Consider the following 25,432-nt stretch of genomic DNA (forward strand, 5'->3'; position numbering starts at 1 on the left):
CTCCCTCCCTGCCACGTGTGCCTTGCTGCAGCTGATCCATCTCTTCACTTAAGGGTAGTTGCTGTTATTCACAGAACAAGATGACACTGGGAGCGTAAGGATGCTGTGACTTTAGAGCAGGCAGATAACCAGCATGAAAGAGGGAGAGACCAATTCTTCATGCAAGCATGAGATTGAAGTGCTCTTAAAAAAATGATCTCTGAAGTGTTTGAAGATGGGCCTGAACTGCCTTAACAAAAGCACTAATGAGCGATGAACATTTGTAATCCTGGGGAGCACTCTCCATCTAAGCGCAAAGGACTCTGGCCATGAGAAACAGCTTGATGCATATAAAATTAGCGTTCAGGTCCTATGATATTACTAGCTCTAGGAATGTAGCTGTAATGTCATGTTACTGTAGCTGGTTTATTCCAGTAGACCTTAGACAAATTTCTAGCTGGGTCAGTTTGGTTTCTAGTTGACTGTAATCAGCTTTGGAGTGAAATGCAGAAGCAATGCTTCCCAGAAAGCTTAAAACAAAATAGAATGAATGTTAGGGGTAATTTAGATTAATATACCAATACTGTTGTCTGTTCTGAGATGCTGCAGTTTAAATATCACTCGCTCTAGGAAGGCTCAGCAGATAATTTTTCTTTTCCTGAGCCAGAACCGTGCTGTTGAATTTATTGCAAAGCTGGGCTCAGTGGTAGCGTTGTGCTGGGTTTCAGCTTGGGGAGGCGAATCATACACACATAGAAACACATGTAGGGGCATCTGACTTGCCAGAATAAACATCCCAGTGATCCGCTCTAGTCTCAGATAACTGCAGGAAAGCCTGGCTCTGCATGTGGCCTGGGCTGATCCCTGCTGCTATGGGCTAACAAGAGAGGACTTCCAGATGCAGAGCAGCTATAGGTGAAAAGCGTCCTTCAGTTCAAGACTAACACTGAGTGGCAGCGAGCATGCGTATGAGGCTCTGAAAGAGAAATTTTCAGGCATTAAGGGGTGTGTGTGGGGAGGTAAGATTATACAATGATTTGTTAAACCAGGAAAGGCCCTTGGGTGTCTTCAGCATCTCAAAATGGAATTAAAACTTCTGAGGAAAAGCATTTTTTACAGCCTCCACAGTATTGTTGTACCGTAGCATCAGCCCTAATAGTCCCCCTCTTCCTCATTCCAAACTCCCTGCTGAGACTTGGATGAATTAATCATATTAATTAGCACCATCACCCATTTATTATTTGCATAGATGTAGCTATAACCTAGTAGACTGGTGTGTAGTGTTGATGGTGATGTTTTGGTGGCGGGGATGGAGGATTGGCTTTTTTTTTTTTTCCTCCTACTTCTGTTAATTTAATTTAAGGCTTCCAAGGAAGGCAACTAATTCAGGACTGTGCTTATACCACTCTCTTCTCCTTCAGTCCAGACTCAGTACTCAGGGCAGCAGTAATACATAGGTGTAAATCCCCAGCCTCAACAGCCTGAAGCTGGTTTGGATTGTAAATCCATAAGTCAGTTCAGCTGCACCTAAAAATAAGAATTACTAACCTAATGATTGCACTCTCTTCAGCACAGGTATGGCTTCAAGATTGGACACACTGCTTTAGGATGTGAACAAACTGAAAAGTCTAGAAGCAATCCAGTAAAGGAGCGAGAGGTGACAGTTACCAGCTATTTAGGGGTGGGTCTTTCTGTGGTCTGGTAGATTCTGCTTGCTAAAAAAGGCAAAAATACTTATTTTGCAGTGAAGATGCTTTAATTTGATTAGGGGAAACTTCCTCTGCTGTAATTCATGGTAAGCGTTACAGTGTATTTAAGAACAATGACGTGGTCCTGAGCCCTTTTAATTGTGTTTGTACACAATTTTGCATTTAACATCTCAGACCAGCACCTTTTTTGTGTGTGTGTATAGGATGTATTTTAGTATATAGTATGATTTTGCCTTTGGAGACCAGGGACTAATCACAAGCTGTAAACTCCAGTCTTGGTGAAGCTCTCTCAGCTCACATGTGGCATGCATGGAGATCAGTCAAGATTTGTGGACCTGCCCAGGAGTAGAGTTAGAAGTTGATTGTGGTTGTATCAGACCCTTTTGTCCCAGAATAAGCAGTCAGTTCTATAATAGCCCTTTCTATGTCAGAAGCTCTATTTTTAGACTATTTAAATATTCTGTGTAGCCAGCCTTCATTTAAGCTGTATGATTATGCAAGATGTGGCCAGGGAGCGCTTTCTCAAGACTCCTGAGGGCTGTAACAGCCACCTGTATTTCGATGGGCAGGACTTGAACATTGAAGGTGCTTCTGTTCAGTGAGTGTTTATTCTGACCTCCTTTCAGCTGCGTAACCATGGTAGTAAGGATGGTATTTGAAGGCATGCAGGTCACTGCTTTAAATATGTGTCATCGCTGCAATAGTTAACTAAAGGGTCTTTTTACATTGCTTCTAATTGGCAAGTTGAGCTTTCCCCTCTATACAATGCCACTTCACTGCCTAAGTAAGTGTTTACTTTTTTGATTTGAGAATCAAATGTTCATTTTCTTCCCTAAACAATGGATTGTAGGAAGGTTGTATCTATCATCTCCTTTACTGTTATCTCCAGGGCAGGGGAAAGGTGTAGCTATACTGGGCTATTTTCAGCTGATCTTTGGGCACTGCTGTGAAAATGGAACTAATAGGACAGAAAACATGTATAGCTTATTCCATGATAAATGTCTACAAATGTTTGCTTACTTTTTGAAAGCTGAGAAAAGGATTGGTACCAACTCAAATACCATAGGGAATGTTGGACATCATTACTATTCATATGCTGAAAACAGGTAAGGATCTGTAAACAAAAGCCCCAGTTTACTAGACCATATCACTGTGAGACTCACTGTACTTCCTTGGAAACGGAAACTGCTGGAAACTAGGGCCAAAGGGAGCATTTCTTCCCCTTCAGGTTACAAAGTCTAACTCTTCCTTATGTCTAAAGCTATGTGGTGCACATAAGAATGCAGTAAGAAACAGTCATACTAACAGGGTAGGTATCAACTTACTGGGAGAACAGAAAAGGAGTGAAAATACACTGTCTTCTCATGTGGCTCATAGGATCCTCCTTCCTTTTAGTAGTAGTGGATAGAAAATGAAAGTGAGCTTTCCTTTCTGAATGTTAGCGTCTTCATATTTGTCTGTATGTAAATATTCAATGTTAGAAAGATACAGTGATGCAAACCCAGAATCTGATGTTTTCAGTAAAGCCCTCTATTTCAGAGCTTTAAATAGTTACGGGTTACAAAGATGTTTGCAAGTTCAGTCTTAAAGTTCAAGGTAACCTCACACAGTATACAAGATGAGAGGTGTTAAAATACCATTACTAAGCTTCTAGGTGGGCAAGCAGGGCTATTCTACATTAACCTAATAACACAGAAGATACCCAGAAGGGCAAATCCTGAAAACTGAATGGGGAGGAAAATAAAGCTTTCACAGACAGTGGTTCTACCACCAACATTTATTTCTGTTAAAGCAGATTATAAATCATCAGTACAAATATATATAACTTACATTTGCTTGTAAGGCCAAAGTTTAAAAGTAAAGTTAAAGTTAAAATGAGATGGTTTTCACAAGTCACCAGAACCTGGACCAGCTGCAGCCTTAACCACAAGGTTTCACAAATCAGTGGGAAAAAATAAAACCAAAGTTAAAAACCTCTAAGATCTATTGACAGACAAACATAAAATGGTTTCCCAGGTAGCCCCAGGCTGTAGATATGATTACAGTAAGTTGTCACAGTAGTGTTAGAACCAATAGATTAAGACAAAGAAACTGCAGCAATACATGAAAGGAAAAAACCCAAACTATACATAATATGTAGCTTGATTCCGATAAAAAAAGAGTAAATTTTCCCCAAGGTTTTCCAACCATGACAATACTGTTCGTTCTTTAATTTTCTTTATTTTTTAAAACTACAATATAATGACTTATTGGTTGTGATTGTTGTTGCAATATGCTACTTACAATGAACAGATACAAGAACAAGCTAGAGCCCCTTTTTTCCACCCCCCAATATTACTTACAATAAGAATCAGAGATAAATCAATCTTATGTACAATTTCTTACATCCAACCCCCTTTTTTTTAACCTTTGGCAAGATTACTTACAACTCATACAGCTTTTAATATCCAACTATTTAAAATATTCTAAATGCATAAAAATAAAATTTTGGCTTTACTTTATTCTTTACATATAATATTCACTTTGTTACTCAAAATGGAAGCTCAACTTTTTCCACAGACCTAGCTTTTGCTAAGCAGGTGACAATCTCCCACCCATATCCACCCCCCACCCCACCCGACTTCTTCCCTGAGGGGGAACGTCCAGGACTCGCAGGGCATCAGAAGGACACAAGCACAAAAATCTGCCTTCCTTTCTGTGAGACGATTGATGTTTCTGCAGAACAGGCTTCTGGACTGGGTGCCTTCCTTCGCTCTGGTTGACTTCCAGCTTTCCACGTGAGGAGGGAAGGCAGGCTGGGGTGGCTCCAGGATTCTTTTTAAGAACTGCACATTAAATTCTCTGTATGTTTATATCCTCCCCATGATTGCTCCCTCTTTCTAACTCATTTTAGTTTGAAGGGACCTTTGGGATTATCAAAGCAAACTGATCAGAAACAGTCCCCTCTGCTCCCTTTATCCCTCTATTCTAATGTACAATATATCTACCCTCCACAGGACTGCTTAAAGTTCAATCTCAAATGTCTTCTGTAAATCACTTGAGAAGGGGTTAGTTGGAGAGGGATTAGTGCGCTGCTTTGCCTTGCTCTCTAGTGCTGCCCACTGTGCTTCAAATGGGTCTACCTGCGGAGCAGCTGCGGGAGGCTGCGAATGCTTGTCCTCTGCAGCCCATTTGCCACCATCAACTCCGTTGAAAGCTGCAGAGCCGTTGTGCTGCGCGGGTGGATTGAAGAAAGGACTGGTCGTAGCACTGTTGCTTTCATACTGAGGGCACGTCTGCTGTTTGACAAGACTGGGTGACTGATGCGGATGGGCTGCTGGAGTGTGGCTTGCAGTGCCAAAGACGTTGGCTACCATCTGGGAAGGTGTGATTCCAACCACAGGTACGCTTGGGGCTGCATAGGTCATCCCATTTGCTACAGCATAGGGCTGAGCTGGAATAAATGCTGGCTGCATGGGCGGTACCACACCCACCGGCACAGGCTGAGGCGCAATGAAGGTGGTGACTGGGAAGGCTTGTGCTGACTGGGAAGCTGCCGGAGGAGGCTGTAGTAGTGGCTGGGGGGCTGGGGCTGGGGTTGGCTGCTGTTGGGCTCTGACAGTCTTTGAGACCTCTTCCAACCAGCGGTCTGCCTCTGAAGGAGTACGTCTGTGATTTCCTTGGAAGATACTTGGTGAGGCCGCACCTGAGGAGGTGCTGCTCCATTCAGTGCCTGGGAAGGAAAGCATGGGGGAATCATTAATTTTCCACTCCTCACCCTTTTATCTGTTTGTTAGAAAGGCTGGAGGATGTACACAAGAGCAGACAGGCCTCCTCCCTACATGGCTGAAAGACTGCTACCAACACTGGAAGCATCTTTATGCATCCATGGTACTGTTCTGTTATAGGAAGATACTGGTCAAGAAGAGTTTCTTCACTAAAATGCAAATTTTTTTTTTTTTTTTTTTTCTTCATAGCAGACATGTGAGATTTTAGGGCATGCAGGAGAGCTGCTGCCTGCATTCATAACTTAGCGGCAATGATCTAGTCCATAACCACTGATTCCTCTAACTGGGGAGTATCAGTTTCTGAATGTACAGCTCAGGACTGGTGGAATGTTAGAACACAAAGCTGTAAGAAACTTTTTTAGACTCCTTTGCTCTGTTTCCTAAATTAAGGCTTCACCTTCTACAGGACAGTAATGTAATGGTACTGGGAGTTCAAGGCAACATTCATTTTTCTGTCCCATACACAGTGAAGTGTGAGTACTCACTATGATATACATGAACTTTTAAGGCAATACATCTAATCAAGTTACTATATGATATGTAAACTGTACTTACTATGACTCCTTTATATTCTTCCTCCATCTCCACACACTCTTCCCTTACCCTTTTCATATATAACTCAGGCTGTTAACTTCTCAAACTCTTTTGCAATGTTCAGCACTTAGCATTTTAGACTTTTCTTCTATAAAACCAGCTCTGATATTAACTCATTTCTCTTCAATGATTTAAAAAAAACGAAAAAACCCAACCACACCATCATTTCCATTCCTCCCACAGTTTCGAAATGATCTCCCACCAGCTGAATTCCAGTTTTCCTTCTCCCCACAGTTTCAAATTCTCTTTCCCTCGTATAGGGACGTGCCAGCTTTCCAATGTGATGAGAAAAACAACCAGGAATGCTAGAGGTAACTCCGCAATGCACATGTTATTTGGTGTTTCGGAGAAGTGGAAAACCATTACTGCTCAGTAGTCTTCATTCAGCCTGGTCTAGTTAAACGCCATCTAAAGATCAGTTTACTGTTGTTTTTACAGTGGTAACTGTTGGAGGCAGAGCTGAGGGACTCTCTCTTATGGGGGAAGACTTACTGAAAACGGGTCTGGTACTCTTACAAGGTCAAGTTGAACTTACTATTTCACTAGCAAAGTTTCTCTTTTCAAGTTGAGCTTATACCAGGAAATGATGTTAGTTTGATTGTAGCCTTCTAGCATAGATGTCCACATGGCTGACAGCCATTTAAAGTACCACCTTACATTGTATATAACTATAGACAAGAACTGGACGGACAGACTAAACTTATTACACAGAAGAAATGAACCTCTAAAGCCTTTAAGCAACCAACTTTATCTCTCCTTATGTATATTAGTGGAAAGAACGCCAAAAAATCATTTTGGGTACACATACAGATTCTTTCCCCTTCATCCCCAAACATGCACTATTTCATGACTTCCTTTTTAAGCACTGGATTTTCTAAAATGCTGCCAAAATAAGAATCGGTCTAGCTTATAGACCCAGAACCAGTGAGTTCATCGCTTCCCTCCATCCACTTGTGCAAAAGGCTACTACTTCCAGCTTTTGTTAGTGTTCCTTCCACTTGCCATTAAGTGGCATTGACAATCGTCTCAAGGGCTCAATTATGCTTTTGATCCAAGTTTTCATAGCAATGCACCGGATCTACTTCCAATCTTACCAGCGACCATGGCTGCAGCTCCAGTATTAGCAGCAGGAGCATGAGCCCAAGGATTGGTTTCACGAACTGGCATAGCTGTGGACACTACAGCAGCTTGGGATGGTTTAGCAGCAAGCACACAGAAGGCAGAGGCAGTGCCATTAACTAAAATGGGAGCAGACAACATCAGTGCAATTAATTCATGCAAGGCATGCACGTGACTAGAATATTAGTGGGCCATGTCATACCTATCAACATACAACAATTTTTTTAGACACTTCCACATGACAGCAGTTTGTGTAAATTAGCCAAATTGGACTGACAGTCGCTAAAGCTAGTAAATTCCATTTCACCAAGCCAACACTTGTTAACGGAATTGTGAGATGGGGGATTTTTATGTATTTGATAAGACCTTGAGTTCTGATGACCAACTGACGTTAAATTTGTTGGTTTTATAGGGAAGAGATATGGCTCACCAGAAGTTACTGTATGATTAATTTTAGATTCAAAAGAAGGACAGATTTTAGATGCTAAGTAACAATAACTACATTTAACAAGGAGACGTTCTTTTTTCACACAACTTGTATGAAAGCATATCAGTGAAATGAAGATTAGAGGCTGCTATGAGTTCTATAGTTGGCATCTCTCCACAACTTATCTAAGAGTTTGTGTGAAAAACAGTAATCATGTGGTGGCAAAAAATCTCTTCCCTTGTGGGATTTGGTTCCTGTGACACGCAGTTGGTAAGGTTTTTGCAGTTCAGCAGGCAAAATGTTAAAATAGCCATTATCTCAAAGCCAGTCCCTTTTACAGGTAACTATCGTGTGGTAGGTGCATGAACTTTTTGTTAAAAACAAAAACACAGAAAAACTAAACAGACAAGATGAATAGAGCAGGATCCATTCCCCCAAAATACTGATAACAGGACTTGCAGAAGAAATTAAGACCGTGTTACTGGAAAGCAACATTATGTACATTCAAGCCTCATCCAGCAAGACCACGGCACGAAAAGAAAGCACAAACCTTGAAAGGCAGGAGATTGTGGTGCGACTACTGTCACTGGTTTTGTCATGGGGGCTGAAGAGAAAGGATCTTCTGATGGTGTGCTGAAAGCACTGGTGATCTGAGAGCACAGGGCACTAATGCTGTCCGTTTCCCCTTCTACCTCAGGGACTAAAATGTAAACAAAATTCATTAAATTGCAAGTTTAAAGGATACATAAACAATTTACAAATTCCAATGTGAAATTGAAATATAATTAGTTCCCTTATGTCCTAGATGTTCCTGCTACTGATTTGAATGACAACTTTTTTTAAAATTAGTGTTGAAGACCTGACCTGAAATAGAACACCACATTAGTGTATTTTGTGACTAAGTCAAGAGGGTAAGGAGATCAGTGTTCCAGATTTAAAGTCAGTTATTACTGCTTCTCTGTGTTAATGCAAGAGGATGTTCATTTCAGAAAATAAAAGGGTTTTCTATAGCTTTAGTAGAGATCTAAATCTTTCAGTATTAAAGTGCTAAACATATCAAGGATTTGGCACTAAGATTTAGCACTCTGTGAAATGAAAATATTTATGATAGATTTAAGTGTTCCAACAACATACTTCCACAGTAACTAGATGAAGTTTAAACATACTGACAGCAATCCACAGTGGCAAGTTAAGTCTAGAGTTAGAATGTTGATCGCTCCAGTTCTGCGGTAGCTGAAATCCCTAGCTCCTGTGGTAGAATTATGAAAAGCAGAAGCTGAATGCTCGAATAAAATGGACACTTGGTTTTAAACCAAGTATCAGCATAATGTGGATAAAGTAACATCTGGAGTAAAACTGCTGACTTACCAGATGTTCTCATTATTACTAATTGCACTGCTTTTCAGAAGTACTGATCATCAGTCCTTCATTGCACAGAACTGACATAAGCAGGCGTAATTAAGCACAAATAGTATAAAAAAAGTAAGAAAGATGTCTGGACACAACATGCACCATATCTAAAAGTCAGGGGGAAGCATGCCCAAAAACTGATTCTTTGAGGGATATTCCGATACAGCACACGTGGTGTGACAGTAAGCAGCACTGGCAGTGGAGTATGTGGGAACATGCATCAGAAATTTTCTAAATCATGAAAAACTCAGATTGTATTGTGTTCAGTATCACTAGTTAGCAGTGCACTATTACCGTAAAACTGATAAACTCGGTGCTGGTCTTAAAGCACAGGCCATCAAATAAGGATTACAAGAGAAGTCAAATAGGTATTTTTTGTCGGTTTTGCCTTTGCAACAGGAATTTTTACTTTAAAGCTTAGAACCCTAAAACCAGCGCTGCTGCCAAGTGAGAGTACAGCTGGCCTGCAGGATAACCTGGCTAAGGGGATTCTAGGACATTATGCAAGGACCTGAGCACCCCAGGTGTTTATGTTGGGATGACTCTAGAAAACCCCACTACCATCATGTGAAAATTGTACCATGCATTACTGATACAGCCAGCTGTACCACCTAAACAGTAAAGTTTCTTCTAATGCAAGGTGAAAAACCATTTCATTGCTCTCAAAAAGAAGAATTCAGACAGGCAGAAGGACAAACTGCAGAAAACCATCACATGATCCCATGACAAGTGGTTAAGGCCTTGAAGCGATTTGTCTCTCAAGATGCCCTGGCGTTAAGTGGAGGAACTGGTTCAGTGAGTCAGAGGGAAGAGCCAGCACCTACTAATTCACTGACACCCATTCCTAGAGCACTTCAAGCTGTGCTCCAATATTTCAGATAGTGATTAGAACTGTTTGTCTTATGCATGTCAATACTGCATTTGAAATTCTTGCCTATTCCCAAAGGAATTTTTCTGACATGGTGATGTTTTTCATGAGAAATGATCCACATGAGGCAGGAAGAAGGATTTACTAGAAAATAAGGAGTTATTTGAAGCCACAGAGAAGGAAAGGAGGAAGAGACAGTTTAAGGTAATGGTTCACTGGAATAATTTGGTTTTACCTGAGTTTTTCATGGGGAAATCGGTCTTCCTTTGCACTGTTGAAGGCAGCTCATTGATTCGCAAAGACAACTGGCGTTTAAAAGGAGACATCTTTTGGCTAAGGGCAGGGAAGCCCCTGAAAGACCCTTGCCTGGCAAGCTGTTCTATAGGGGCATGCCTCCGTGGAATGGCATGGGGATTGCTCATTTCTTTATCCAGAGAGGCAGCAACTTCAGCAGTAGGAGAGGTTGGTGAGCCTGAAGAGGGGGCAGTATTGTTTGGTGCAGCACCTGGTGCTACTGTTTTCACTTCTGTTTCAACTGCTGGAGGAAATAGGGTGAGGTTAGAAGAGTAAAGCAAAGTAGTGTTCAACTGCCTGCCCCTACTCCCACTTGTTTTGAAGATGAGAACTTGCATAACTAGTACTCTTTCAAACAAGCTTCTAATACCACAGCAGAAAAATAATTTCTGTACACCTTCATTGTCTTCTCCACATCACTTTACATACATCCCGTCTGCAAAGCAAAGCTTACTAAGGCTAGCCACTTCATAGAAATTATGGTCTTATATATGTATTCTATTCCCAAGACCCCAGCTCTAGAAATACTTGCAATTCATTTATGATTAAGACTAAAAATTGTATTGCATGTTTCAGACCTTTACTTTGCCTCACACAGAACTATGGCCAAAACATTACTACAAAGTGTATTAAGTGACTTAGGGTGGCATAGCTCAGCAGCAGCAGGGAACAGAACCCACCTCTAGGACCTTCTTTTAAAAGCCACCCTCCTAGCCCTGCAGAATCAGCAGCAGTAGCCCAACGCACTGCACAGGCTTCAGCAGGCCAAAGGTAGCAGCAGCACTTGACAGGTTAGGCTGCATTCAGTGCTCAGGCTGCAGCTCCCCACCCTCTCCAGGAAAGACATTACAGATAGATGGAAGTGTGCTGCAAGGTAGGCCCAGCCTGTGAGCTGACAGGCCTTGCTAACACCAGGCACACTTACAGGGAGTTCCTGTGTCACTTCTTTAACGGAATTTAGCTGTAATGTTACCACCCAATCACTAGTTAGTTGCACTGGAAGCTCCTCCAACTTAAAGTCAGCTGCTTCATTCTGCACGGTTTTGCGTAGCACTGCAATGCTTCTGTCAACCAGGCCCAATGGTAGAAATGTAGGATTAAGCCTAGTTTAAATCATGACTCTTATGATTACAGGAGCAATGGGGATTTTTCTATCTCTAGGGAAACTCTCTCTCACTCATGTCGTAAGTGAATTGACTTTGGGGGCAATAAACACAGCAGGAGAAGGGGAAATCTCATTGTCCTGGTGTGAACTCTTATTTTACCTATATTGCTTTCCAAAAGTTTTAGGAAAAACAATGACTTTTTTTGTTGACACATCAACAGAATAACTAGAAGTCTGGTAAAGAGAGGAGTCACACTAGAGATTTCTGAGGAGCTGTAATGGTAGGAGGAACTAATTATGTTGCCTTGCAAGCTTCAGTACCCATGATTTGCGGCTGCTTGTTCAAGTGAAACTTTTCTAATCAGTCTTTCTTGGAAAGGATTTCACACACCTTCATTGAGTCAAGACTTTGACTCATGCCCTCAAGTAACAAAGCCCTTGTGTTTAGGCCTTGTGTTTAAGCTTCATTTAGCACATTCTAAAACTCATGTATGGGAACAAACAGATGGATGATGAACATGAAGATTAAAGTTTTGCAATCGAGTGGCAGCATAAAACTTGCTGCGGAACCCTCTGAAACAAAAGTTCAACTCCACTGTAAAGAGGGCTATGAACAATATTTATAATACCTGATTTTTGTTAGCTGTAGAACTCCACTACTTGTAATAAAACTTAAGAAGTTCTACTTTCACTTCAGAACACTTTAAATGGCTGAGAAGTAAAAACTATCTCCTGTCAAATCAGTTAGTTACTAGTTTTGAATGTAATTAACAGTGCAACAGTTATGTGTTTTATGGGGAGGGAGTGGTTGTTTTGGTTTTTTTAGAAAGCACACTGTGATTGATCTGTTCTTCCCTCATGCAATATAACTCTATACATACGCTTTGTAACCTGTCTTAAAAATAAAAATATATTATTTTCCAAGAAAAATGTATATAATTTTCTGTTCATTTACCATAAGCTTTAGACTACAAAAAGGATTGCTTCATGTCTGGCAAACTTGTTATATTTTTATAACATTTTTCTAATAAGGCCTTTTAGTATGGTACCTATGGTGTTCTCTGCCATAAAGCAAGCTGACAAAATGAAGCAGGAGCAGCTTTCACGTATGAAGCCACTTGTACTTTTTCTAGGGAAGATGTGGGAAAAAGCACTACGAGTGAATCTGGGAGCATTTTTCATCTTGTGATGTGACAAGCATCTGGGAATAAGATTTGTACATAATAAGGTTCAAGAGAGGGAATGCTGCAAGAACGCTAAGCCTCAATCCTTGCACAGGCTCCAGTTCATCTGAGTGCTGGTTTTGCTCGCGATGAATGATTGTTTAAGTGGCACCCCGTACCTTTAGCATCCGGCATCTGTCTCATAATTTCCTCTCTCTCTGCTTGTTCAGTAGCTGTAGTGACCCTGAATGACCCCTCTCTAGTGAATGTGGTTCTGCTGGCATCAAAGGTGGCAGTCACTCCACACTCCTTCTCTCGCTTCTGCTTTCGCTCTAGGCATGCTGCAAATGCACAGCCCACGGCATGACTCAACCTTTCCCCCTGTACAAGACAACATTGCATCATACAGTAACTGGAACAGAAACATACATGTGCTTCAAGCATTGCAAAGTGATAACCTGCCTTTACAAGCGGAATCTAATTAAGACATACTGTAATTGGCCACCTTTTGTAGGGCTCTAAAATTAAACCTGGTGTATAAAGACTCCCAGCTACTAATGCATAAGCAGTGTTCAAGAAGGCCACCCAGAAATGAAAGAGATTGTCGGATAATCTGTTTAGTTCAACTGCTACTAAGATGCCAGTGCGATAACGTGCCTGCGCTGATCCCTTGCCTCTGGATGCATTTGTGCACAAAGAAACTCTTGTGAAGCCATCTTAAGCACATGTAAGTCCTGAAGGACAGAGAAGTGCTATTCTCAGATGGAGAAAGTTTACAGGGGGCTCAGGGAGACACTACTGTTGTGTGCAAGCGTGAAAATTAAAAGTACAATGGTGACTACTTACACCTCTTAATGGCCCTGACCAAATGCACAAGCTAGTATTAAGAATGCCTTCTGAAAAGCACTTCCATTATTAACCAGTGAGGTCAAAAGTATCCGCTATCCAATAACTGCAATAAGGAAAGGAAATTCAAGTCAAAGGAAGTCCAGCAATCCAGCTGATACAGTGGCTACCGTTGAGCCAGAGGCACTATTACTACCAGTAGCTCAACTCATCTATTATAATCAGTAAGTGAATTGACCTGTTATTCACAGAGGAAAATAGAAATGCTCCAGCTCTAACATAAGTTTAACTGGGAATTTCTAACTTCATTGTTTCTCTTTAAAGAAAAATGATAAATTGTCAAGTACAATTCCTCATGCAGCTATGTGGAGTTCACGCAATGAATTTGCATGAGGTTTCATGCGCTCTGTGTAATATAGGCAGGATTCAACAAAAGCAGAAAGAGGAAAAAGGCCAGGTCAGGGTCTCAAATACCTTACTTAAATCTACACAGCAAGAGACTGATTGATAGAGGTAACTTACTTTCAAACCTTCTACTAGAAAAATCTCTATCACTTAGAAGCAAACAGGGTACTAATTTAATTCAGTTTAGCTCCATCCCTTAACATTCAGATGACTTTCCATTCAAGATAACATTCGCATACAAAAGGCTGCATTCATAACCAGTCTATATTTACTCACTATGATTTTATCCTGGAAAAACTGTCATTGCTGTTTCAGTTTTTGGCTGTATACATTTTCAGATGAGAATATCTTCTGTCTATTTTTAGAAGAGTAGTTCCCTTCTGCTAGAGATATCTGAGGCTGACTGCATTCCTTTTATACACATGCTGAGCACCATTTCTCTCCACAAGACACCACCACAAAGGGACGGCAAATAATTCACATATAAAGAATTAGAACTAAAATAATTTTCAAGGACTAAGTAATATTTTAGCTGAAGTCAAAACCTATTGCAATATTCTAGGTAGTTAATTATTCCAAGCATGACTTCCAGCTAGAAGCTGGAAGAGTTGGACATACACCGTACTAAACTTACCGTGTCCTTTACAGCCATAAAGCAGTGGCATATCCAGCGTCTCGTTGTGCCATCTCGACAGATGTATGAGAATGCCCGGTCAAAGTTCCTGTCTGGTGCGCAGAAAGAAACCTTCTCTATTGTCTGATCAACTATAAGATCCTAGAGGGCAAAAAAATCCACCCCCCCCCCCCAAATAAAAGAAATGTGAGGAAATATGGAGAAACACTTGAACAAGCAATTTTCAGTGTTAACTGCAAGAAGACAAGTTATACTAAAAAGAGGATAACCTGATGTGGTTATAATTATCTGTCAATTAATTTGCCATTCAGAATCTATTCCCAGTATGAAACAAAAAGGACACATGACATTTTCCACCAGCCACCTTTGGTAGAAGTGTGCCAAGGCAACACTTAAGAATTTAGGGATCCAAACAATTCCTAAGATCTCTCCTCTAGACTATGGAGCTCACATTTTTGTTTTATTTTATTTTTACAGCAGCTCTGGTAGTCTTGCAATCAAAAAATCTTTACTGTGGTTAAAACATAACGCTGAAACTTACGGGAGAGGTCTGCAAGTGTGAAAAGGTCTAGCAGCTGCTACACAAAAAGGAAAAGCTGATCTCCCAATTAGCTAAGGAGGGATGCAATGGAAAACCACCAGCAGCGCTGACAATATCAAACACCCCTCATTTGTTCCCACAGATTGATGGGAGAAGTGTTTCTAAAAAGGAGATAGTACAATTTAAGAACTAAGCCATCTTTATTAAAAATTGTTTTTTCAGTATTTTTTTCAAAATTGTCTCCTTTAGTTGGTGGTTAGTACTTGGCACCTGTGCTAATGTATTCAACCACCAGGAGGCAACAGTATATTCTCTTTTTAAGTCCTATACTTTTAATTACCTCCTGCACAACTTATTAAAATTCAATTTTAAAAGATTAGATATACGCAGTAACATTTCTAAAAATAATACACATACTATTATTTTTAAAATGAAGCAATCAGCAGACTGAATTCACCTACATCAGTATGTTTGTATTAGAAACTGAATTCTTAAGAGACAGTAGCTTTAGTGCTGATGAACCATACCATAACAGCAGCCCTGGAGAAGTCTAGCCACAGAGCAGGTATGCGACACGCAGTCGTACTGCAGGGGGATACGAATTATCTCTACCTGCTTCTCAGTGCTGGCTTGCAGAAATCATCTTTTAGGTTGACAAAGTAAGGGTTAAATTACAAGAATATAAAACAAACTCATTTCAGACTAATGAGAGTAAAAATTGTTCCAATAGCCATACCATCTTTTAAAATACTAGTACGCTTGTAGAGGCAAGCCTAAAGCTCTTATTTCTAATTGCCTACATTTAGATAAAACCAAGAATCGTTTGCACAGGTGCCTTGGTGGTACATACTGTGCTATTTCGCAATAATAAAAATTGTAAAATTATCTAAAGGGATGCCACAAATACATTAGTCTTCCACTTCAGACCAATAGCTTAGATATTAGAATTAGAAATTACTGAATTTGATACTCACTTACTATTTAGCTTGAGTCTGAAGGCACAACCCCCTGTTTAATTTTTGGAAGCTAGCTCTTGTTCATTAAGATCCATTCTAGGATTTGGATGCACTGAAAATCATATTGATTAATATGAGTTTGCTCAATGTATTACTATTGCAGCCTTCTGCAATGGTGCAGAACAAAGTCAAGGGACTCTCCAAGTTCAATGTCAACAGAACTTATAAGGAAAAAAACAGTTCTTCAGTAAATGCAACAAAAAATATTCCAAGCTTGTGCTATCTACCACATTTTACAAAATGTGTCTTGAGAGTAGAGTGGAATTAACTGCGAAAAAAAATTAGCAGGCATACATATGTTTACAAAGCAAGAAATAATTAAACTAATTATACACTTCAGTCTTCCTTTCAAATACCAACATTTGCATTAACATAAAGATTGGTGTCCATTTAAAGTTATAGCACATATGTTATTATAGAGAGATTTAAAACTTTTGTCCAGGGAAATCTAACCTTTGTTTTCTCATCTACAACTCTGAGTCCATCCGCCGAAACCCACAGGACTGCTTTAACGGCCTTCTTCCCAGACTTTCAAAAAAAAGGAAAAAAAGAAAAAAAACAGTTTTATGCCAACAGCATCAGACTGCCACCTGCTTCCCCTTTCCAAGAACCATAACATTAAGTGTAGATGAAGTCCACGGTCAGTAGGGTGCCCAAAGCCAGATACTCAATCCAAGTTGCAAAACACTCAGAAAACCAAGCCAAAGCCAGTATTTCAGAAACAGCACATCGTGGGGATAGGGAGAGGGCACAGGACAGGTGGAGGCAAAAATAAGGTGTACATCCACTGACAGCAAAGAATTCAAGACTGACCAAGTGGGTGAAGAATTCCACTAAAGAGTCAGAAGACACTAATTCATAAGGAGTTACACCACAGGTAGCTTCTTTAGCACAAGTTTAAACATAGGAAAATTCTTACCTGCTATTTCCACCAGCCCTACCCTCTACCCCAATAGTCGCATGGCAGAATCATGGCATCACCTTAAACCAATGTTAAAAGCACCCAAAAACCATTGGTTACTGTGTTATGAGCTTAATGCTAAGATCAATCATCCAAACATGCTTCACTAATATATTAAGAGCTAAATGTCACATGTTGGAAGAGAGGTAGAAAAATACGATTTCTTAACCACTTGGTGTGTATCTTGAAAAAGCAATGGTGTGTGGCAGGCTGACGCAGCGGAGGAGCACTCTGGCTTTTATCCAAGATCTGACTGTGGGAACTTTCAGCTGCCGCAAGCTGAGGGTTAGTAAAAGTGGGAAACACAGGAAGGCTTCAGGAACCATTTAAACTACAGATTCTTTTTAGACTGTTTACTTTTTAAGGGAAAGTTACAGAAAACAGTATAAACACTTGACACAACTTTCTTCTGAAACTAATTCATTGAACAGAAAATAGGTACAAGATGTCAACATACTTTTACTGGTTGTTACAGAGAACTACTACTAGAAAAATAATCTTTTTTTTTTTAATGTGTTACTTGAAGTATGGGGCTTGTGAATTAAAGCCAGTTAATAAAATATTCTCCCCATAATGTTTTTTGAAGCACTGGGTTTACATAGTTTGTGACTGCTAATGGCACCCATCACAGACCACTGCAGGGAGTGAAGAGAGCAACAACAACAAAAGATACGGGGGTATCAGCTAGTGGCTTCAGGCAAGAATTGCAATTTTTTTTTTTTTTTTAATAGTTCATTGCAGATGTATGTAATTTATATTCATACAGCAAGTAATGGAGCAAGGACACATTCTGGCATAAGCTACCACATGTTCCAATTCTGCAACACTAATTTTAACACTGTAAGGATGAAATATCTTGGAGTGAAAAGTCTCCTGTTATATCACATTGGTTTCATTCTCAGAGAAAGCAGCAAGTGTGAAAAAATCAGGCCTGGCAGAACTTCTGTTTGTTTTTGGGGAGGAACTATCTGTCCCAATTTCGGAAGCAGCAATGACACCCCGAGCATTTTCAAAAAGCTTGGTGAGAAAGAGAATGGCCCTGACTTGGACAGAAGAGTGATTAAAAAAGAAAAGAGGGAAAATAAGCACAGCATGAAAGCAAGCTACAGAGAAGTGCTTGCAGAAGCAAGTTTCTAAATGTCCATCCAGCCCGCTGGATACCCCAGAGAAGGTTTAAAGTAAAACTGTCAGATTCCGGAATGCCTAATGGAAAGAGTATAGTTCACAAAGGAAGGTGTACTTAAATTTATCATCACATGTGTTAAAAAAATATTGCAGCATTTAAAAGTCACTTCTTTTTTTTTTTGTCTTAAAAGGCAGTAAATACTGATACCCACAAAATACAGTCTATGTTTTCAATGCTCAGCTAGCTTCCATAGCCTAGAAGTCCCTATTAATCCCCAAACCAAATGATTTGTAAAGGTCTGGCTCCTTGAACAGTTTTAAAAAGCAGTACCAGTTTCTTCTAAGCTGTCAATAGTCTTAAAATCTTTATTTCAAGCAAATACAAACGATTAAGAGAAAACAATGCCTGCAGGTGACTGTTTGGTTTAGATTACTATCATTAGAAACAGAGATACATGTCTTTCCCCAGCAAACAATAAAAACCTTGTTTCTGCAGAAATAGTGAACAGTTCCTGAAGTTTGTATTAAAGTCAAGTTTAACTGAGCTGGGTACTTCATAAAGCAGTACTGATCTTCAGCAGAGCCACTCCTCACCTGCTATTTTACCAAATGAGGATTTAGAAATAGCTAAGACATGGAACTTCATGTTTCTCAGAATAAAATGAAGAGGCTAAAGGGCTGTCTAAGTCCTCCTCTCCCACTGGAAACATAAGGTTCCTCACACAAGATAACCAAACGTGTTTGCTACACTAAGAGAAAAACAAAACACACTTATCTGCCAATGCCTTCTTCTAGATTTATGGTGGATGCAGCGCTTTGAAGGGGTAAGTCTTTACAGTCTCTATCCCAAACCCACAGCTACTACTGTTGGGCAATGTGTGATTTTCCCATCTATTGAATCCTCAGCTTATCTGTGCCTACAAGTGACGTATAAAGGAACATACTTCTCCAAATCAGTTTATATTGGATATACAAATCAAAGTACTACTCCATTATGGGTGGGATATTGCCAAGTATATCGTGATTACAAAGTAGATACGAGCATTTGCACTCCTGGCACACACTGGACAAAGTTCAGACCAGATGCAAGATACTGCATGGGAAGCGAACTCCAATGCAGGATCGCAGCTTCTGTAATAAACACTGAAAGGTATAGGTGATTCCAAGCAAAAGTATTTAAAGCAAATGGCCAATATCCACTGGAACAGTGTGGTCTTAAATGTTGCTACCAAGGGACTCATCTAGACATCTGTATCAGTAAAGTGCCTTCATATTCAAGACCTTTTGGATGACAGCACTGCTGGAGGAGAGCCATGTGTGGCACTGACTCCCAGGAGCCTGATTTGTCAGTGCTGAGTCAGTCCTCATAGAAACCTCGCTGCTCAGCACTTCCTAGGAGGTCAGTCATCTGCTCCAATACAAGATTCGTTATCTGGACTAATTTCAGAGTCCTCAAAGGTCTCCAGGAGGGCAGGTGAGGCACCTGTCCTAACAGACAACGAGGCCTGAAGACAAAGCAGGACCACTATGGGTTGGGCATAACGAAACCTCTCTGACAAGCTGGCAATGTCCTAGAGATGGGCATCCACCAAAACCAACCAAGCAACCAAAAAAACCCAAACCCCACCAAAACAGAAAATGAAAAGTACTAAATCCAAAATGCGCATTTCCTAATCAACAGTGCAGGTCATGACAATTTAACTGTTAGAAGTGATAGGAAGGTGGAGATAAGTAGCAGCTATATTGTAAGGTGGAAAATAAAGTTTTAAGGATGCCAGAGCAGAATTACAGTTGCCCAATAATGCATTTTTTTTAAATAATTCTAAATTTTTTCTAGTCTTTCTGCCTATTGTATTCTGACCTGGGACTTACAAACAGCTGTATGATGTATCTGGAGTCTGAGGTATACATAAAGAAAATTTTTCATGTCAGACTCTGTATAAAACATTGCGTGGTAAGAAACCCACGCACTCAGTGGAAGCAAATCATGAGAAAGATCACCAAATCTGTATTACTATGCATTACAATAGAAAAGCTTTAGTTTTAAAATATGAAGAGCTGCCTAAAATGGCAGTTGATTTGGTTACATTGCATACACTACGCAAAATAAAACTGCAGAAGCCTAACCTGGAGCTATCAACAGACATCTCATTTTTATTTAAAGTTGAAAAGAAAGTAATTTCAATACTAAACACTTGAACACTTCCAGACACAAATCCGTCATATTTACTTTTTAGGGGGAGAAAAATATGGACAGGGAAAGCAGCAAATCTCTCTAGACTGACTTTTTGAAAGCTGCTAGCATGTTTTAAGCAGCTCTGCAGTTTGGAATATTATATTAATCCCAAAGCAAGGCATCTGCAGAGAAATTATAGATGAGACAGCCAAAAGATATAGAGTTATTAGTATTTCTCAATTATTAATAAGAGAACAGCTGTCCCTTTTTTTGCAGTTTTCCCTTAGATTTGGGCTACCATTGTAGGCCAAAGCTGTAATAGAGGCACTGCCATACTGATAGTGTGGGGATATCTAAACACTATGGATTTAAGTGGTTTCAGTGCTAATTAATGAAACTTTACAGGCTGAAATAGAAGTCGGTCCCTCTTTAGCAAAATATTATAATCAAAGACAAAGCAAATCTACAAGGCTGTGGTAAAGTACTGGACTTCATAAAAAAGCAACTAAGATATAATGGGGAAGCTGGCATATTTAATAGATAAAAATCTGCCTTTGACTTTTTTCATTAAGTGCAATGCAATTATCTGTCCTTTTACATCTTTGCTTTCTTATGTACCCTAACATAAGTTAATACCAACAAGCAGAAAGAAAACTAACGTATCTGATCAGGTTGAGGTGAGGGTTTTTCTGTTTGTCTTTGTAGATTCCAGCTTTTAAATTCCATTTGCACACAGGAATGATCTGATCAATCCGACAGATCTCCCACCTATGGTATTTTGGCATGTCCCCCCGCCAGAAAAAAAAAGAAAAAAAAAAAAGAGCCTCTTACTTCACCATCACTATGCTTTAGAAGTCTGCTTTCCCAGATCATAGGAAGAAACCTGAATTGGGGAAACAGCTGTCCCTGTGTAACATGCATCACTACCTGAGTGAAAGGTGAAAAAGGAGCAGCTGAAAAAACCTTATTTACTCCCCAAGCAAAGCCAAAACAAATTCGTGAGCAGAGAATAATCTACTCCAAAAGACTTTCATATGTATCGATGTTACAAACCTGTTAGTTTCTATTTAGGCCAAGATACATTTTGTAACAAGATACTTCAGAAGTCATATTTTAGATCAACTCCACATGAAAACTAAATTAAAATGTTTAACAGGAATTTTAAATGCAGAGGTAGGGAACAGATGAGAGGTAAAAGACAGAGAGCTCTTTCAGAGGTCTATACGCACTGCCTTGCAGAGATGCAGACAGCAGAAATAAAACCACCCAGCCATCAGTACAGCACATTCTTAATAAGGACAGAGTTGCTTCCCTTTGCATCTAAGACACTGTCCTCATGAAAACAAGAGCAACGATAGAAACAGTAAATTTTTTCAATTATACAGCTGAGTTGCAATTAGAAAAACACAGTAGGTAAATGCCTGGTCTCATCTTAATATACCTTTGAATTAGGACTGTGCTCAAAAAAGAAAGGTTTAAGAGATGGCCTGTGTAGGCACGTTGCTTTCTCCCAACGCTAACATTTGGGGGTCAACTCCTGGTGCCAGGCAGCTGATCATGAAGCACTTAAAAGGCACAAATCCCAACTGCTCTGTAGATACTTGCCCAGGTGATGTAGGCTGGCACAAGTTTAAGGGTTTAAAAGGAAAATTCACTTTTTTTTCCAGGAAGACCAAATCACTTCAGAACACTGGATTTCCGATGCAGTCCATACGGATTTAAGTTTCTGTTTCAGGTTGCTTTTTTAACCATATTCTTTGTTCGATCAACATATTTCCAAGTCTGTTTTAGAAACAAATATTCTGAAATGGATTAGGGGACTCTCAAACCCCTGATTTTATGGCAGTGCTATACCAGGGATGTAACTCCTTATAGTGCAAGCACAAATGAGGCATTAAACTTACTTTTCCAAAGAAGCCTTTGAAGAACTTCCTTTCCTGGAGGAACAGGGGGGACAAGTCGAGCGCTATTACTGTAGGTAGCTAAAATGTCCCAGGGTTTCAAACCAACAAGCACACACAAGAATAGGGTTTGGAGGGAAAGGAAGGGGTTTTTAGAGTTATCCATGAGAAGGTGCGACAGGCAAATGTGAAAATAATCCCATGAAAATGCAGATCAAAGGGCACGCACACAATTCTAATAAACTACTGCCCTGAAATTGGTGGAAAGAAGAGAACCTCAGCCCCAATTTCATGCAAAGTGGTTACTTTATTTTCACTCTCCCTTGTTTAGTCCCTTTTAGTCAGGTTATAAACCAAACTTGGCAGCAGACATGGTGGTTAAACAATTAAAATACTGTATGGGCTCTTGTGAAATGCAAAGTTCTAACTCCAGAATTACAGTAAAGTTTGCTCTGTATTGATCACTCTTTCCCAAAGCAAATGCTTTGTAAGCTGGAGAAGCATGTACGGCTGGTATAAAGCAGGATTAAACACTGCTTCATTTTATTCCGTTTATTCATTTCTTTGGTTTACATGCTACTCTTACACTTCACATCTTAAGCACTCTTCTCTGAAGAGTGAGGAATTTCATTTTACCTTGTGTTATAACTAAAACACAAACGAGAGATCCCTTCCTCTTTCACGCTCTCTAAAGCCTTCCAGGGCTTTATACAATATTTATACAAATACTAGACATTCACTTTACAACTCTGAATCGATAGGCTGAACAAGACCCCTTTAAAGTCAGCTCAGACACGGACAGACAGTTAGGCAAGCACAAAGATACCAAGAGCTGAACTACAACTTCCTAAATTTCTTCAGCCTGGAAGCGATTATACTGATTGCCCAATTCACATTTAGAAAAAGGCAGCACACAATTTTACGCATATTTGCGTGCAGTTTAGTTTACTGGCTTTATTTTGTTACCAGACTGTGAAAAGAAAACTGCAAGATCTGAACGAATCTCCTGAGAGAACACTTCAGCAGGCCTGGTGCTCTGCGAGCACAGCCACACGCTGTTCTGCGTTTGAGGGAAGCTGGCTTGAAGCGTATCACTGTTCCTGCCATCTTTCCAAATTGTTTCACTTGTAAGAAAGCTATGGTATAGTAGTAACAGGGAGGAGGTGGAGAATTGCAGATGAGACAGAGAGCATCTTTGTGACAGCCCCTGGCCCCAAATTAACACCATGCAATTCCAACCTGTTGATTGCTGATAACAATACTATATTCAAAATAATATTACAAATATCCTGAGGCAGTGTCTCGAGAATTGATTGATAAACAAGGTTATATTTAAAACAAAGCTATGCTTCTGACGCAAGCCAACAAAAGCCAGGAAACACAAAGTTAAGAAGGGAGTGTCAATCTTGACTTTGCATTTCCTGACTTGTGTTGCTGTGTGCCTCTCTGCCCGATGTCCCTCCACAGAGCTTTTTACCAAGTATCTGTAACATACTTATGTCAACTCGGACACTGTATAAAGAACATCTTTAAGTTCAGTCAGCTGAAAAGCTTAACAATTTTTAGAGGCAGGAATGGCTATGTATTTGGACAGGATATGCTGAACACTAGGAGGGGAACTAATGGATTAATCACAGTGTTGCGTACATAATGAGAAGGGGTTGGATGCTGCTGCCAAGTTGAGCAATGACTATTGCATTACACTAAATAACAGCGTTTTAAAGATAGCAAAAGCTAAAGCGATTCACCAGAAGCTACCTCATTTTTAGGTGATGGTTAATTTCGCTCTCAGCAAAATGCTTGTTAAACAAGATTATTTTTTTTTAATAAACTAGACAAGGTTAATGGAGAAGGCATCATGCAAAATGGGTTTTAAACAACACTAAGTTAATGTAGTTTAGAGATAACTAATGAATGTTTTAAAATATTAAATTATGTCTCTTTACCTGCTAAAACAAGAACATATATTAAAACAAATGCATCATTTAAAACAAAAGTGGCAAGTTAGAAACCAATACTACACGCTAAAGCTGATTTAAAATCAAAACATGACATGGAGAGTATACTTTTGTGTTTATATGATGTTCCCGTACCTGAGTAAAATATACTTACAGGGCCCTTACAAAGTTATTTTCCAGTTTGCACGAAATATTTTAAACTCAGTGAAATGGTTCTGAAGAAACCATTTAGAGCTTAGTGTCTAAATACAAGGATCCTACCAGATATGAAATGCATACACAGTTAGTAATATATCCCTACTAAGGGAAAAATGTAAGCTACATTGGTAATAGAAACCCATGTTAATAATATACTGATAGCTGAATACATGGGTTTCTGGTCTATTAATGAGACTGCAGTGCCATTTCATCAGACAGAAGATAGGGACATAACTCAAGTTTGTCTTCATTCACTCTAAACAATATTATAAACTGCACATTATAGTATTGTTGGTGTGCAATTTCAGAGCTATAAAACTGTAACAATGTATATGGATGAGTATACATTGGAGTATGGATGAGGGATTCTCTAGCTAAAGTGGCTTCTTTTCCTCAGTTGTCAATTGAACAATGCCTGAATAAAATGTTCACCATCATCTGGCTTCAAGTTCTGCAAGATGCAATGCTCAAAAACAATTGCGCCGCATTAAGCGAGCGGGTAATAAAAAAACCTTGAAAGGTTATTTCCCACAATAGACAGAGAGATTTGTTTGCATCTTTTCTTTCAAAAAGCAAAGCAGAAATTAAGCTATTCCTAAAACGAAGATTAACCCTGTTCTATATTCTTCTTGACAAATCCCATAAAATGTTTTAAAATCCATTAGTCAACCCTAAAAAAGAACAGACTTTAGTTCCCCAAATGAATTGCCAGCTGTTGGAGAACAAGAATTAAGAGAAAAAAAAAAGAAATCTATTAAAATAAGTAAAGAGAGAGAGAACTTAATTTTTAGAAGCTACAAGTATTTCAACAGTTCTGCCTAATTTTTATTGTCTGGATTTATAAAACCTACACATTACCTGCAGAGAAAACAATAAAGATTAAAATAGGCCGCATACATTTTGATGTAGTTTAACCATATGAAAAGTGAAGTCCAATTTCCCTTAAGCTAGTCTTTCGGTTTGAGCACTACAACCCAAACTTGTAATTCTTTCAAGAGCAAGAGAAAGACCATCAGAATAACCAAGTACTGTGAAAGCAAGAGACTACCAAAAGAACAAACTGTTTTCTTATCACATTCCTTGCATGATGAAACATCATCCAGTGGTTTGGCTTTTGCTAATTAAGAGAGCATATTGTACAGAAAAGAGCTTTCAGTAATATTAGAGTCCTAAAGAAAAGCCCCCAGTTTAAAACCTACATGCTGGGGGTGGGGAGCAGGGGTTGAATTGCAGTGA

The 25,432-nt window shown here is 39.6% G+C and overlaps 1 protein-coding gene across 5 annotated transcripts in view; it reads right to left on the minus strand.

The window, feature by feature from the left end:
- Positions 1-3,446: 3,446 nt before the first annotated feature.
- The window catches only part of NUMB (NUMB endocytic adaptor protein), a 36,473-nt gene continuing 14,487 nt past the window's right edge, over positions 3,447-25,432 (minus strand). The window contains exons 3-10 of one of the 5 annotated variants that reach the window (XM_009815672.2): positions 22,044-22,076; positions 16,331-16,405; positions 14,321-14,461; positions 12,615-12,816; positions 10,109-10,411; positions 8,146-8,295; positions 7,144-7,287; positions 3,447-5,400 (exon numbers count right to left, since the gene is read on the minus strand). In XM_009815672.2, coding sequence (XP_009813974.2) covers positions 4,691-5,400; positions 7,144-7,287; positions 8,146-8,295; positions 10,109-10,411; positions 12,615-12,816; positions 14,321-14,461; positions 16,331-16,405; positions 22,044-22,076 — 1,758 coding nt within the window. In that variant the 3' untranslated portion in view covers positions 3,447-4,690. The remainder of the gene's footprint in view (positions 5,401-7,143; positions 7,288-8,145; positions 8,296-10,108; positions 10,412-12,614; positions 12,817-14,320; positions 14,462-16,330; positions 16,406-22,043; positions 22,077-25,432) is intronic. The other 4 variants (XM_009815673.2, XM_009815674.2, XM_059819269.1 and 1 more) reach the window with 4 other exon arrangements.

The sequence above is a fragment of the Gavia stellata genome, chromosome 7 (assembly GCF_030936135.1).
Source record: "Gavia stellata isolate bGavSte3 chromosome 7, bGavSte3.hap2, whole genome shotgun sequence".
Classification (NCBI taxonomy): domain Eukaryota; kingdom Metazoa; phylum Chordata; class Aves; order Gaviiformes; family Gaviidae; genus Gavia; species Gavia stellata.